We start from the raw sequence: 16728 nt of genomic DNA on the forward strand, positions 1-16728 counted from the left end.
CCCTACTTATCAATCCCATGCTGGATATGGCCTGCGGACAAACCCCTGGCCACTCATGTGGGCCAAAGGATTGGGTGCCTGCCACTGTGATAAACCATTTGAAATTTATTTTGTAATTTAAACAAGCAATAACAAATAGAGGTTTATTGTGTTTGCCTACCCGGCCAGAGTAAATTACTTACTCCTTGAAACAAAACTAATGAAATGCAACATATAATAGGTTGATTGATATCTGAATTAAGAAAATAATAATGTGTCTATATAAAGCTATTCACATTTTAAACTGCAATATTTTTTTTGTATTGACAACTGAAAACCACAGTATTTTATTTCAGTATCTGCAGGAAATAGTGCATTACAGAGATCCTTGATTCTACCAGACCCTCCCTGTAAGCCCTGCAGGCAACTGTGACTTTTCAGACATTTACCCTGTACATATATTTTAGTATTTCTTTAAATACACAGGAACTTATCAAATGATTTTATCTTTCTACATACTGAGACAATCACTGACCTATGATTGCAGCCATATTACACAGGAGTTTCCTTAGATAATTACCAGTACTCTGAATACCATTTTGATTTAGCAATTTTGATTTGTATAGATCTAAATCCATAAGACAGTAAAAAAAGCTAAGAAACATCTTATTTCCTACTGTACTCGTATAGCTCAGACCAATTAAGAGCACCTTTTGGTCACTGTTTAGAGTAGATTACCATGTTTAGCTTTTATTTATAATGAATAAAATAATTAATCTTATTGCAAAAAATGTAATTGTTCATGAGGTAATATTTATAACTGGGCAGTCAACTAACAAATTGGATGATTAATTATTGTACTCTTTTTATTTAATATATTTCTTCTAATTATTTGATTTCTGAGCAATTAACACCCCTAAATTATTATTATTATTATTATTTTCCCAAATATTAAAAGAGTCAATTCAGATAATGTTATTAACTTATATGTGGTTTTTCTACTAACGGCATTTATTGAAGATACTGATTTGTCCCAAGCACGTCATGAGCCAGACTGTCTGCTGAATGATGCCAAGTCAAATTTGACTCTGTTGCACCTGCTGAGAATCTGGCTCCACTCCTTCTGATTCACATAGCTTACCTGCAGTTACAGACTTTGCTGACTTGGATGTTGTAGAATTTGTTGCATTCTTGGCCTCCTTATCTTTCTCCTCAACACGAGATTTCACTTCTGGAGTAGAGACATTTTTTGCTGATTTCTCCACAGATTCCTTCTTTTTTGGAGAAGCTGTTTTGGAAACTTTGTCCAAAGACTCCTTTATGGCTGGCTTTGGTGAAGCTACCTGCTTCGATTTGCCATCACTTTTTTTGGAAGGAGAGGAAGACTTGGTCTTAGTACCCTGCTTTTTAGTTTTTGTTTTTTCTTTCATATCCTTCTTCAAAGGTTTGCCCAAGTTTTGATCAACAGGCAAAGCTTCTGGGTCTACCATTGAGACATCTGGGTGTCTGGGGGAGGGACTACGGTCTTGCATTGGGACTGGCAGAGGGTCAATATGTTTGTATGTAATGGTTTTATCCGTTGGAATAGTTTCTGATTCATCTTCTGAGTCAATGTTAGCATCTGCAGTGATGGAAGGGCATTCTTCAGTCTCTGGGGGAACATCTGAATCGGTCTGAGATGGAGCAGACTCACTTACAGAGGTGGGAGGTGTTTCATCACACTGGCGTGCTTGCTGCTTTCCTCCTGAAGGTGGCTGGGCTCCCCCTGACTGAGTTAATGGCTTTTCTTGTTCTTGAGACTGCTCTTCACTTGCAAACCACTCCAAGGGATTTGGGTTGATAAATGAGGGTGAAAGTTCAGTTTTAGGATGCTTGTATTCGCAGGAGGACACTAGGCATAAATCAACATCTTGACGGATTTCTGCAACAGATGACTTCTCTACAGCAAAGTGTGGGTCTGTCTCATAGGAATAAGTAGTAGCTTCAGGTGACCTGGTTGTTTTCCCACTTGTCTCATAAGTGTAGCTAATGACCTCAGGTGACCTAGGAGCTTTCCCACTTGTCTCATATGAGTAATCCATGACTTCAGGTGATCTAGTGGTTTGCCCAGTTATTTCATAGGAATAATCTGTGGCTTCTGGTGACCTGGTAGTTTTCCCCGTTGACATATAGGAGTAGCTAACAGCCTCAGGGGACCTAGTAGTTTCCCCAGTGGTCTTGTAGGAATAACTCATTTCCTCTGATGATCTAGTAGCTTTCTCCGTTGTTCCATAAGAATAACCCAGGTCTTCAGGTGACTTGGTGATTTGCTCAGTTATCTCAAAGGAGTAATCCATAGCTTTAGGTGACTTGGGTTTCCCAGCTATCTCATAGGAGTAATCCTTGGCTTCAGGTGACCTGGTGTCTCTCTCTGTTGTCTCATAGGAGTAATCTACAGTTTCAGGTGACCTGCTGGTTTTCCCTGTTGTCTCATAAGCGTAGCCAATAGCCTCAGGTGACCTGGTGGTTTCCCTACTAATCTCATAAGATGAATAACTAACATCTTCTGGTGATCTACTAATTTTCTCTGTTGTCTCATAAGAATAACTAAGAGATTCAGGTGACCTGGTGGTTTTCTCAGTTGTCCCATAGGAGTAACTAATAACCTCAGGTGACCTGGTGATTTTCTCTGTATCTTCTTTTTCTGGGGTGGCTAAAGGCTCTGGACTATGCGTTGCTAGAGAGTCTTGTATTGTGTCATCCTGGTAGCCAAACACTTTATCTGCAGACACATGCAGTGAAAGGGATGGTGAGTGGCTAGCAGCAGCTGTTTCTTTGATTGCAGGAGGTGAATCTGAAAAACTGGGAGAGTATAAAGGAGAAGATTCTCTTGGAGTCAATGGAGATATGTCAGACTTTGGTGACAGCTTTTCTCCAAGGCTCTGCATTTTTTCTGAGGTAAATGAATGCAGTGGCATATCTTTAGGTAGCATGACACCAGACAGAGAGTCCTCTTGCAGTGGAGAAGTTACTTGTGAAGGGGTATGTGCTGATGAAGTTGAGGGTGAAGCCTCTATTTGAGAAACTGAAATAATCTCTGAAAGATCCTTTTCTTGAGAATATGATGTTTGCTCCACAGGTGATATCTTGTGTCCAAAAGCAGGCTCCTGTATATCTGAAGGGCTATAATCTACTTCAGTGGGTCCATTTTCAGATATGTGGTGTATACTAGTACCTACTGTGGGATAGTCAGGAGACTGTCTGCTAAAGTCCATTGCTAGTGACTGCTCTGGAGACTCCTGACCATATTCTACAGACATGGTAGACTGTTCAGGAGATCTGTGTTCTTGCACTGGTGTTCTGGATTTTGCCGTTTTAGGTGAAAAATCTGGTGGAGAAATGGACATAGGTCTTGGACACTCTTCCTTAGATGGAGACATTTCTGTTTCCTGAAAAGTTGTTGGTGTTTGCACAACTGATACAGAAAGAGAGTCATCAACTTCAGTAGAATGTGGTGATCCAACCTCTGCATGTAAAGAAGGAGACACATCATCAGTAGTTGGTTCTGGGAATGAACTAGTAGCAACAGATGCCGTGGAAACTGAAGCAACACCCTCCATGTGAGAATATGTATCTTCTGCTACAACTTCATCAACAGGAGTTGCAGATTTGTCAGAGACTGTACCTTCAGAAATTGACATTTTGGTGTCTTCTTTTAAAGATCCAAACTGACTAATATCTATTTGTGTAGGAGACACATCTCCTGTTAACTTCTTTTCATCCAAAACCAGTGAAGACTGAGAACTGGTAACTTCAATGTCCTCTGTTTTTGTTTCTAAACCAGCTTCCTCAGTTGGCATGAACTCCATACTTTTTTCATCTTGTTTTTGTTGGAAAAGCTCCAGAGAGGTTTCTTCAGAAACTGGGCTTATCTGAGCAGAAGATGATTCTTTTTCACTTTTCTCCTCAGAAGGACTCTCAAGCTCTCTGGCACCAGACTTCACATCAGCACTCAAAAATGTATCGTATGAGGACTCTGAACCTATCAATGGTGGACTTCTTAGAGGAGAGAGAACTTTTTCAATAGGCGATTCTGAGTCAGGCACAGGCTCATCCATAGGACTTATTCTGGGTTTTGAGGACTCATCTTTGGCTTCACTAAACTCAAATCTAACTGGAGCTTCTGCTGCCTTTTCAAGAAGGTCAGAAGGAAGCTGGCTGGTTTTTTCATCAGTGGGAGATTGATAATAAGGCGTGTGGCCAGCACTACCAGCAGCAGACTGTGAAGGAGACACTACTTCCAGTGTTTTATCCTCAGGGCTTGCACAATGCTCTTCCATGATTTCTTGAGGTTTGTCAGGCAATGCAGTGAGAGTAGCAGGTTCAGTTGATGCTTTAATCTCATTGGGAGTTAGAGAAAAATTCACGCTCCGTTCACTTAGTGGTGTTTTAGCAACTGGTGATGGAGGGGACAGGCTCTCAACTGGACTCTTAGCTGGGGTATGCTTTTCATCATGATCTTCTGGAAAGGTATCTCTGACTTCTAATTTAGCAGTGCTTTGGATTTCACTTTCCCTTTGACGGTAAATTTCTTGGAAGGAAGATTTGCAGAATCTATCTTCCTCTAAGGAAGAAGGTGGTGAGATGGTAGAAGCTGAAGCATTATAATCTTTACCGTCTGTGGCTTCTGTTTTTGATCCTTCAGACAATCCATTGAAAGCATCAGGAAGTGGAGAGAGTTTAGGTCTGGAATATTCTTGAGAGTAGAGCGTTGTCTCATACTTAGTTATGTTTACATATTCTTGAGAAGGCGATTCACTTTCCTCATTGTTTGTTTCATCACTCATGACATCCCTAGGTGTTGACATTTCATCCATTGGAGTTGGCTCACTAGATATTTCAATGGTAGACTGAGTATAACCTGAAGTAGCAGTGAATTCCTCAGGCTGGTCTTCTCTATTTTCTTCATCAGAAACAGTTGTTTCACTTTCTGAACCACCAGGTAAAGTCTCATCATGGATAGAAGTTGCTGGTTCAACAGCTGGTGACTGAGGCTCAGAGCGTTTAGTTGGTGTTATTATGAGTAGGCCATATTTATCTTCTACTTCACCAGCCTCTGCAGCTTTGTCTACTACAGCCATAACATAATCTTCTTCAGCTTCTATCTTTTCAGTTTCCTCTTCATCTCTAATATTTTTAATTTTTATTTCCCCTTCAACTTCCTCTTCAGTTTCTTCAGTTTCTGCCTTTTCAATGGCTGTTTCTTCACGTTGCTCCTCCCCTGCCTCATATCCAATCTTTTCTACAAGCTTCTCTTCTTTAGCATGGTCATCTGCTTTAGTCATTATTTCTTCTTCAGCCTCTCCTATTTCTCGTGCTTCCTCTATATCCTTTTTTGTGATGCCCAGGGGTGCTTTTTCTTCCTCTTGTTCCTCAGCCTCCTCAGTTTCTGCCTTTTCTTCGAAGTCACCTGCTTCAGACGATTCTTCAAAACCTGTTCCTTCATCTTCAAACTTTTCATTGTCCTCAACCCTGTGCTTTTCTGTGGCATCCAGCTCTTCCGGTGTCTGTTCGCATTCACCCTCAGCTTCAGTGGTGGTTATGCCTTCATCAGGAGATTCAACAGGTCCTTCAATATCTATTTTTTCTTTCTGGACTTCATATGCCTCCTTCTGTTCTGTTTCAGCTAGTTTTTCTTTATCATCTATTAGTTCTACTTGAGGCTTTGCTTCTTTTACTGTTCCTATCTCTTCAGCCTTCAATTCTTCAAAATCCTTTGTTAAATCCTCTGGTGAAGACATAAGGGATCTTTCTGCTTCAAGTTCTTTCCCACTAACTGCTATTCCAGCAGCTGTTACTGCTGCTACTGTTGTGGCAGCTGCTCCCACTGCAGCTATGGCAGCTGAAGCTTCACTGACTTTGATCTCTTTCTTTGTCGTCTTAACTTTTCCTTTTTCCTTTGGTTTTCCAGCAGGTAAAGATTCTTTTTTAGCAGGCTCCTCCTTCTTTTGTGGTTTAGGTTTTGCTGCTGGCTTTTTGGCTTCAGTTGAAGGAGCAGGTGTTTTCTTCATTTCTTTTGGAACCTTTTTGGTGTCTTTTTTGGTTTCTTTTTCTTCTTTCTTAATTTCCTTCTTATCCTCTTTTTTAACCTCTTTCTTAGCTTCTTTTGCAGGAGTTTCTTTCTTTAATTCTTTCTTAGCCTCTTTTTTCTCTTCCTTTTTCACTTCTTTTTTAACTTCTTTCTTGATTTCTTCTTTTTTAGGCTTTTCCTCTTTTATTGGAAGTGTTTTTTCCTCTTTTTTAGAAACTTCTTTCTTTGGTTTTTCTTTTTCCTCCTTCTTTTCTTCAGCTTTTGCTTTCACTTCCTTTTTCACTGGCTTCTCCTTTGCAACTTTTGGTTTAACATCTGCTGCTTGCTTTTCAGCAACTTCAGATTTCACTAACTGCTCCTCCTTATTTGCCAGCTCTTTGTCTGTCACTGCAGGTTTCGTCTCTGCTTTTACTGGTTTCTCTTTTTTCACTATGGCCTTTTCTTTGCTTTCGACTTTCTGAGGCTTTTCTGCAGGAGTAGGCTTTGTTGGTTCAGGAGATTCTTCTTTAGACTCTTTTCTGATAGCCTTGGCTGGTGGTGTCTTTGTGGCGGGTTTGAGACTTTCCTTGCTGTCTGTTCGCTGTTTCAACTTGGCTTGTTTCACTGCTGGACTAGCTATGTTACCAGCTAGGTCTTTTTGGGTGACCATCGGTTGTTTAAGGAAATCTAAATGTTTAAGTTTTTCTAGTCCTTCTAAAATGTTGTATTGGCTGCTGTTTCCTGGAAACAGAACTCTGATAATTTTTTCTGCAGGATTTGCTGGATGCCATACAATCAATGATGAGACAGAAGTCAAATAGGAGACTGGAATGTCTAGCTCCTGACCAGTTGGAAGCACTAATTCGGCTTTTTCTTTGCTTGTACCAGTCCACTGCTGCATAAAATACTGCATCTCTTTGCTGTTTTTGACTGGATTGAGTACATACATCTCAAGTTTGCCTACTCCCATTTTCTGAAATAAAATAATAGGGTCAATTGCATTTCCTACATTTCTAAAGAGAGGTTCTGGTTTCATGGACAATTTATTTAAATACTGGAGAGTGAAACAAGCTTCTTCTACACTTCTTTTTACCCTAAAATTTGGATCAAGGTTTTTCAAATTTTCAGGTACATTGAGGAATACAACTCCTAAATCGGGTGAGATCAGATTTTTCATCCAGTCACTGTTGGTGGTAGAACCTTGAGACTGTTCCTCTTCTAACTCCGCTATTTTTCGTTGCAGCATGCTATTGATTCCTGGCAGGTTATCGTCTCCAATGTGTGTGAGCAGAATTGAATCGACTCTGTCCAAATGTCGGATAAGTTTCCAGAAGCAGGATTTTCTTTCAGATCCTCCATTAATAAGCATATTGAATCCATTCACTGCAAACAATGCAGAGTCTCCTCTTCCACCTGGGAAAATATAGCAACAGGGTTTTGACAGCTTCAGGAAACCTCCTGAGGTTGGCGGCTCCAGAATGTCAAAGGGTGATGGCACTTCTACTGATTCTGACAGATACTCTGTGAATTCAGAAAGTCCTTCCATTTCGGGCAATATGGAGGCAGAATTGAGTTTAATATTGATGAAGTCTTGAAGGTTGTGTCTGTCAAGGTTTGAATTTTTCCAATCCCCTTCCTCAGGGCAAAACAGAGTTAAGCTGGCTTTGTTGGCAGGGTGGGTAGTGCTCAATAATTCACCAATCTAGCATTATAAAACAAGAAGAAACAAAAGCAAGTGTAAATTTATATTTAATAATATAAATGTCAAAGAGCAAGGCTGTCTTCAGCAAAGTATTAGCTATAAGCTTGAAACTAAAAACAAAGTATTCCCTTATGTTCTCTTTTGCACTTGACTGTAGCCCATTCTAGGAGCCAAAGAAATCTGTCACTAACATTCCTGTACTTTTTTAAACTGAAAGGGCCAGATTGTGCCTGGACCCTTCTGAGTGCTTTAAAGAAGAGAAGGGCACTAAGAGATCTGTTCTCTTCTTTCTGCAGAGGGACTGGATGCCACAGGAATCTTTACATTCAGGGACTATAAGGATTGTCTGGGCCTAGTGCTGCCAGAAGTATTCTTTTTTGCAAATGGGCTGTGATGTGCTCCTCTTCTCCTAACTGGTCAACAAAGCTTCTCACCTAGGGAGCACACACTGTGCCCTTTTTACAAGGCACTAAGAATCTGAACCCCACAGAAGCTCCAAGCGGCACCTAACCCAGCTTGTCTTCTAAACCCGAGTTCTAGCAGCATCTTGCTCCACCACGCCCATGCAGAACTCATTCTGCAATTTAATATTTATTATAATGCGTTTTGAATGGTCTGGTTCCAGAACAGCTGGCAGCATCCCACAATTAGCCTAGTTGCTGGCTAGCTCTTGACAGCACTATGAGCCGATTTACAGCTTCAAAATTTTGAATCAAAATTGAATCAAAATTCAAAATTTTGTCCTCAACTATTTTTAATATTGCTCAGTTTTTGAAATATGGGACATAGGGGCAGCTTTTCATAGTCTTAGTGAAATAAGAATAATTTTTTCAAATAAACTCTCTTTGAAGGAAAGAGTTGGTATCAAAATATTTCCATACGTAAATAATGCAACAGCTACTAATTTACAGCCTTTGTATACTAATATTAATGTTATCAATTAATCTTTGTGTAACAAAACAGATATCAACTAATACATATGTAAATTCATAGCTACAGAAAGAACTAAAACTGAGTGTTCGTGGTTAAAAATACTTTAGGCAATATTTTTATTAAAAAATTATGGACCTTGTTTCAAGCTCTTTTACATGAAGGATAAATCTAGAATAACTCCATTGATTAAACCAGTATTTAACAGCATTCAGCAAGCTGATGCTGAAATAAAGGCTTGCTTGAATAAGAAGCCTTGTGGTCTAGTACAAAAAACCATTGTTATGTTCCAGTTTGAATTACAGACATATATTTGATGATTCCAGATTAGTAAATAGAAAATAAAAGCACATAATATTTCAACCCTTCTCTGACAAATTTCATGTTTACTTTGCCCTCAGACTTAAGAAAACAGTGCAGCTATGAAATAGCTCAAGCATCTCGGGTATGGCATGCATGAGCCCACGGTGGCCTCCCACTGAAGCCAATGGTAGTTCTATACGTGCATCCACAGACAAAATTTGGCACTAGCACTTACTTGGCTTTTAAATTCTCATATCCCATAAAGCCAGAAATCTTATTTCTGGACCTGATAGCAACCAGTCACTTATTAGAAGACATCCCAAGATACATGATTTGTGAGTGAAAACATGTGTCTGGACAGAATAACTAGATGATGAAGTGGTTCTGGGGACCACAGTACTGCTACCTTTTGGTGTCTGATATGAGAACTGAAATAAATGGCACTAAAACCAGTACCAAACAAGGAAGGGGATCCTGAGTCCCTGAGAGCATCCAGCAGTTCTGATTGTTGTATTTATGCACATTGTCTATATTGGTAGGTCACAAAATCCTGCATACTAGAAACAGTTATGTGGGCCTCACTGAAATTCATCTGCTTCCTATCATTAAAAAGAAGTATCAACACCCAATAATTGCATCCAGATTTAGTCTCTAATCATTTACAACTCAATCATAGCTAATAATCATCCCATTTCACATGCTTTTTTCACGTTACTGTAAATTAGACGTATGCAGTGGAATTCAGTTTACTCTGGACAAGCATAGCTGGCATTCAAAATTATTCCGATTGTTCAAAAATATTAAACATATTTTTTTACACTAATTCAATCAAATACTTAATATGGAGACCAAATGTCAATGCAGTGTAGATACACAACATCTTGCAAAGTATTGCAAAGCTCTTTGCAGAGAGTCAATGATCATTTGCATCCAGAAAACAAGTTTTTTCTAAAAATGATTTAGATTAGGCTATACTTGAATAAGCTGAAAATCCTGGTACAAATTGAATTACCAAGAGGGAGGGGGAAGCTTATACAAAATTAATGTTAAGGGCCTAGATGTTTAATTACAGTGGAGCTCTATAGACTTGGTGTGTTTCTTGGTCTCCTTTTGGTTGTGCCATATAGTTTTCAGCACTTAGGGAAGCTAAAATTCAACAAAGACTTTGTGTAACGTGCATTAAATTTAGCGCCTCCAATTTGAGGTACTAAATAAATGTGCATTAGGCTTCCCTAATGCACAGTAGCGAAAGCACATGCTTTTTAAGCCTATTTTTACTGTGCATTAGTGTATTAGCACTTTTTTTACACAACCTTTCAATGAGCAGTAAAATAGGCTACTGCATATTAAAGTGCATGTGTTGATATGCCCACTAAGTATGCAAAACATCGTTCAGGAGAATAAATAATCTTAACTAAACATCAGGACACAGCATTTCTTGGAATAGATCAGAGACAAGGCCAAAAAATGAGGGGAATGAAGACAAAAAAGGATAAAAGAAAACATGAGAACTATTTTAATGATTTAATAGAAAAAAGGAAGGAAAAAGGAAGGCTAAAGGCAGCCAACACAGGACAGACCTCTCTTGGTTAAGCTAAATACATGCATAGTAGTTTTGGTACTGGCTGCTTGCATATTTGAACCCCACAATTATTTTTGTTTGTTCCTGGGTGTTGGAAGAATAAATATATGAGATAGCATTATGCTACTAGTGGTACAGATTTTTTAAAAGTTGGTGACAGTTTTAGAGACAAGTCTCTTCAATGGGGAGGGACAACATCAAGAATTCTTGAAAACCATCTTTGATGTAAGAGTTGGTTTTAAAGCAAGATTGACAAATTGCATCTAGAAGGCTGTAGCTGAGTTTGGAATGGTATAATGGAGCTGTTCGTGGGAAGAGATTCAGGAATAGTCTAATAATTTTTGCTCCCAAAATTTGTTTATGTAATTTCTTTTTCTATTAATCAAATTGAGGTTGCTTCAAAGCAAAAAGCCAGGTGAAGCTAATAAGCCATTAAACTTTTAAGATCAGTCCACAATGACTCACAATAGGGTTCCTTTTGGGAAGGACTGGTGAGTTTGAAATAGGAAAAGTTTGGATATAATAGAAAAGCAAAGCAGGATGGATACTCCTATTTGAGAGTACTAACAGATTGTATCAGTCTGTGCTTTACATTTTGTGAATCCACCAGACTACAGTCTCTCAAAATGTAGGCTCCATGGTAAAACTTAAGATTAGATGGACTCTGTCTGCCAGCTTAGTTCTTGAGTTCTGAACTAAGCAAGCTGTAAAAAGAGGAGCGAGAATCTTGAAGAGAGCATTTTTAGGTAGTCAAGAGTCTGGAGGCTATACTCACATCAGATTTTCAGTTTTGCCAGTAAAGAACATCACAGTGGTTCCCAGTCTTTAAATCCTTGACAATATTTTTGGAGGCCTCCTTTCAATTACATTGGTGAGACTGTATCAGCCTCAGAGGTGAAAGGGAAAGAACTCGATCCATCACCTCTGTTTAGAGATGTTGGACCAGACCCTGTTCTCAGCTACTCCTATGCAACTCCGACTATCAAAAATGAGGTTGCAGAGATATAACTGCCATTCTTCTTCAGATCTGAGGCAAAAGTAATGCCAAAGACAGGTATCTGTGAACTCTGCCAATCTTTTCAAGCTTTCAGATTCCTTACAGTTTAGGGTGTCATTGATGGGGAAGCAAACCAGTGACTGCAGCTAAAAGGCACAATGGAATAGTTTCAGACATAGGGCAATCTCAACAAAAAATAATTTCCTATCATGAGGAGCTGTGACACTGGATATCTACTGTGATCTGAGGAGAGAGAAGGTAAAAGTGACATGACAGGCATTCTCTGTGGAGAGTCCTGAGACCAAAGTGGAATTCTAAACAGGACAGAAGAAAGCGTTTTCCCAGCTGAAAGGAAATGTTTACTTATCCAATGGGAAGAAGATTACATGACTTTTCATCAGATTTAGGCCAAATAACAGAAGCAAAAATGTTTAACTTGCCATCAAGCCTTATCCTGTGCTGTGTTAATAGGGCAAAGAGATACAGAGATCCTCTTTTCTTCCTCTATATCAAATATGCTAGCAGCTACATCACAACACCTGAAAGGAGCCATTTGCCACTTAAGGAGCACGACCTGGCTCCTCTCAGATAGCAGACATGGGGCTATGAGCAGAATCTAGCCAAGAGCCCTTTTCAAAGGGCAGCAGAGCATATCCCTCTAGCTAGTTTGGCTGCCACCCTAACCATTCTTACAACCTCTGCCATAACCAGGCAATTGGCACCCCTCCACTCCTTAGCCCACAGCTGGGTTTTTTACCAGTAAAGGTAAGCTTTGGCTTTAGCTTTCCATACAATTTTAAAATGACAATGTTTTATTAATCAGCTGAAAAAGCTTTGCAGCTTACAATGGTTTCTTCACTTTTATGTGATGCCAGTTCTTTAACCCAATGGCCACTTCTAGCTCTCAAATTGGTCTAAGATATTCTGAGCCCAGCTTTCTCTCCACTTAAGTCAATGGGAGTTGAACGCAGGAAACTAAGAGCCAAACTAGACTGAGCAAACTCTGACCACAAGATCCATATGCATTGCTCATTTTGAGGGCTGGACTTTCAAATCACACTTTACTGAAAAGATACTATTTAACTTTGGAAAATACATTTCCAGTGATGAAATCTTATCATTTATTTAAATATATGTTTTTATGCAACAGCCAAATTAAGTTTGACAGCTTGTTTACCATGGGTTCCTGCCCTATGGGAGCTTCCAGACACAGTACATTAAGAAAGACAACAGAACGATGAGTTCAGAAACAAAGAGAATTAAATCTCTCAATACCTTTTCTTTACTGCTTATAATTTTTGGCCAATATTTATAAGCTTTCTAGGATTTACCTGTCAAATATTAAATGTGGCACACCAAAACAACAGATGGATAATAAGCATACTAATAGCTAACCCAACAGACTGCTGTCGGTCTTCTGTAATGTCACATATCAGTTATATACCATCAGGCATGATATTAATATAAACAAAGCTTCAAAATTCATTGAACTGCTTTGTAAAATTGTGTTAAATAGGTAAGCAAGGAAATTTAGACATTGCAGTTTCCTCATGTATTTGTTAAGAGGCTTCCTATTTTTTATGTTTTAAAGTTAAATGCAGTATGCTAAATTAAAATTTAATTGTGTTATTAATCAACTTACATCAGAACCAAAGTTTGATTAATTATTTAAATAGCTTGATGGAAACTGTCTGAAAAGAACTAATGAGCATCCATGTTAAGTTACAAATGCTAGTTTCAAGATAAGGTGGCCATTTTAATGATCCTAAAAATAAATGTCCTTATGTGGAAATGCAGTGAAATATACTTCTCAATACCCACCTCTTGATCAGTGAAGATCTCAATAAAGTTTTGGAAAGAGAAAGATCCTGACTGGAGGATAAGTTCTCCTGTGTTTTCAAAGCACTGTCCTGTTAGTACTAGAAGCTTGTGTCTTGCAGCATCTGTGATCATTAAGCGAACCTAAGGTAAAGACCAAAGAAAGGCAAAACAATGGATATAATTGCTGTGTTTCCAACATTGCTTTAAGGAGAGGAGCTCCTCTTCATTTAATTTCAGACTTATTTCAACTTCTAAGGTGAAATCAACGTTTACCAGGTTACCATTCTACTTCCAAAAGACAGTGAAGAAAGGAGCAGAGAGCAAAACACTAATGAAAGCAAAACCAACCCTGCCTCACTCAGGGTTGAAATTATAGCAATTTAGCTGACTTGTATCTCTACAGGAGCATAAAGATGCAACAGTTACATCATAAAGCTGATGCCCACTCCCCAGGGGCAGTTCCTTCTCCCCTTTTAAAGCAGTTAAAAGGTATGTTTGTCTATTGCCTAAAAATGAGAGTGTACATATAGATTTCAGGCAAATCATTTTGTCTACCCTATCAAAACTGCCAAAATATGCGGCATTTTCTTTTCTGGAAGGTCTCGCAAGTTTACTGAATGTGGTAGGAGTTTTAGGAAGCATTTTACTCAGTCTACCACCAATATGCTCATCATCAGCCAAAGCTCAAAGGTATTGAGATCAGGTTTCAGGGACTCATAATCACGCTAAGGGTCTTCTGATTTTCTCCTGATTCTGACCTGGTTATGTCAGGAGATGGAACTGGAAGACCTCACCTTGCTCAGAGTAACTTTAGGATGCAAACCTAAGGTTGCTGATTGCTATACTGAGAGGGAGTGTGCAGAATGGCTAGACCTATCCCTGCCTTAATCCTCCTCTCTCTTATCATTCTTTCTGTCTTTTGTCTAATGACAGTCTGGTTTAGCCAGCCAAGACAAATCTAAACATAAAACTTTTGGCAGTGATTAGCTTGGGGAACCTAATGCAACAAGGAGTAGCCCAATCCTTGGAGTGGAGGAAGGGAACTTTTGTCTCCTACAAACCAGTCAGAGAAAGTTAAGAACAACCTGGCCAAACATTTTCCAGAGCTTAAAGGAATAAAGCCAGAGTTCAGAAGTCATTAGTCAGCTTGCTTGCCAGCTGCTCCCTCTGTAATCATCCATCAGTTGAACTAAAACCATCAGGGACCATATTTTCCTATCTTTTTCTTCTTTCCCCCTCTGTACTAGTTTGACTTGCTTTGTTATATGGAGCTAGAACTTTAATAGCAGAATCTAAGTACCACCACATAAATTGATACTCTCTTTTCCCTTCAAGTTCATTTGATGCAGTTTAAGACATTTTCAATTAGACTCCATATACACAATGAAAGGGGAAATAAGGGACCTTGTATCAAAGATTTCCTGGGTTTTACAGGTTTAAAGATTTTGTTTGTTTTATTCTACTTCTTGGATGCATGTACATGTGCATTAATGCACCTTTTCTAATGCACATTAAGTTTAGCACCTCCAATGTACCTCCATTTGCACACTTTTTAAGGATGCTTAATGCCCCAGTAGATTAATTCACTGTGCATTAGCGTAATGACATGGTTTTTTACACGATGCTTTAATGTGCAGTAAAATAGTTTACTGTGTATTAAAGTGCATGTGTTGATGTGCCCCTTGTTATTTAACATTGCTTAACATGGGTAAAAAAATCAAGTTTGGCATTCTATGGCAATCACAATCACATCCCTGGCAACAACAGGATATATCTGTGGATTTTACCTTTTTTAACCATTCATTCACTGCATACATTTCCTTTTTATTATGTTCAGTCAAAGACTGGTTTGATCCCACAAAGTGTTAAATTGCCCTGCAATCTCTAATTGCATGGCCAGTTTTTTGTCTCTCTTATAATTGGTATATGGGAGTTTTATATCTCTTGTTCTGTGACAGCTTCCAGATTCTGTTACCTGTAGCATGAGATTTTCTAAGGGAAAGATTATATATAGATGACAATCATTCTCAAAAGCCTAAAACAGTCTCAGATGACCTGGTTTCTTTTCACTCATTCTTTAAAGTTTAAAACAGACATATGGAAGCAGCTGAGGAAGGATGCTAAGAAACAGAAAAGTGCTCATTCCAGCTGTCTCCCCTTGATCTAAAAGGAGTTTAGCAGGTTACTGGAAATTTAGCATTGAGAACTGGAGTCTTGAATATTTCTGTTCTATGTCCTTTAAATTACCATTATGAGAAAGGGAGACAAGAGGGAGAGAGAAGCAAAGACTGCTGTGTTTCACTGATAAAAAAAAAAAATGTTAATTTATCTACGATCAGGAAACTCTCATCTCATCCACTTACAGTGCTTTTAGGAAAGATCCAATAATACATTTCCAAATGACTTACCTCAGTGCTAACTGCTTCATCTGAAGGGTTGATCAGGACTACAGTTTCTAAGACATCACTTCTGTGATGAAGGATTTTCTGACCTGTAAGGAATTAGAGAGCAGAAAAATTAATATTCCATTTTACCTTACCAGGTTAAAGCCAACATCTTCTCTAACCTAAGCACTGATTGATCTGTGGGCTAGTTCTAAGGGCACCCAGAATAATGTGCAGTGGCAGTGACACTTGCTGCCTGCCTATGTGTTCATAGATACTGACAATGGTCTTGATCAGTCAGGCCCACCTCTCTACCTCTTCAAAGCAATGGATGCAAATAGCCAATAGCTCTTGGAGATGCATTCCTTCCAACTCTCCTTTGTCTTCGAATAATTCCATGTTGTAAATATAGGTCTGTCTGCTTTAAATTATAAGTGTTGTCTGGGTGGGAGTCATGGGCTCGATTTGATACTAGTGTCTTAGGAACTGGCCCAGAGTTTTTAAAGTCACTTCACATCTAGCACTCTGTAAATATTGTCAGTATTCTAAAAAACTCTTTGTTGGACTTGTAAGACTGTTTTACTTGGTAATTCTGTTATATGAAGAAACAGGCAATGTTATTAAACAAGAATAAACAGACATACAATATATTGGTTCCTAAACAAATAAAGTTGGTGTGGTGTGGGTGCTGTGTCGTAGCTCATTGGCTTTCATACTTAATAGTTAGTCTGTCTCTGTATTTAATAGTGATATTCATCTGATTGAGAGGATGCCAGAAAAACACAACAGGGCTCTCAACATTTTCTTTCTTATGGTAATTGGCATGGTTTTTTCAGTATTACTTTCTGTGAGAACTGCAGCAAGATTAATTAGCAGCTGTATTGTCTTTTAGAACTCGCGGCCAGCAATTAGTCCAACAACCAGAATAACTGTCTCCTGCAAGCAGCAGCATTAATTAATTTATTAATTGCACTTAAAAGT

General features: G+C 38.8%; 1 protein-coding gene across 1 annotated transcript in view; it reads right to left on the bottom strand.

The window, feature by feature from the left end:
• Positions 1 to 16728, bottom strand: part of MAP1B (microtubule associated protein 1B) — a 101032-nt gene that overhangs the window by 9990 nt on the left and 74314 nt on the right. Inside the window, exons 3-5 of the mRNA XM_019532280.1 lie at positions 15772 to 15854; positions 13364 to 13504; positions 1121 to 7730 (exon numbers count right to left, since the gene is read on the bottom strand). Coding sequence (XP_019387825.1) covers positions 1121 to 7730; positions 13364 to 13504; positions 15772 to 15854 — 6834 coding nt within the window. The remainder of the gene's footprint in view (positions 1 to 1120; positions 7731 to 13363; positions 13505 to 15771; positions 15855 to 16728) is intronic.

The sequence above is a fragment of the Crocodylus porosus genome, unplaced genomic scaffold, assembly GCF_001723895.1.
Source record: "Crocodylus porosus isolate Cpor-Errol unplaced genomic scaffold, CroPor_comp1, whole genome shotgun sequence".
Taxonomy (NCBI): Eukaryota; Metazoa; Chordata; order Crocodylia; family Crocodylidae; genus Crocodylus; species Crocodylus porosus.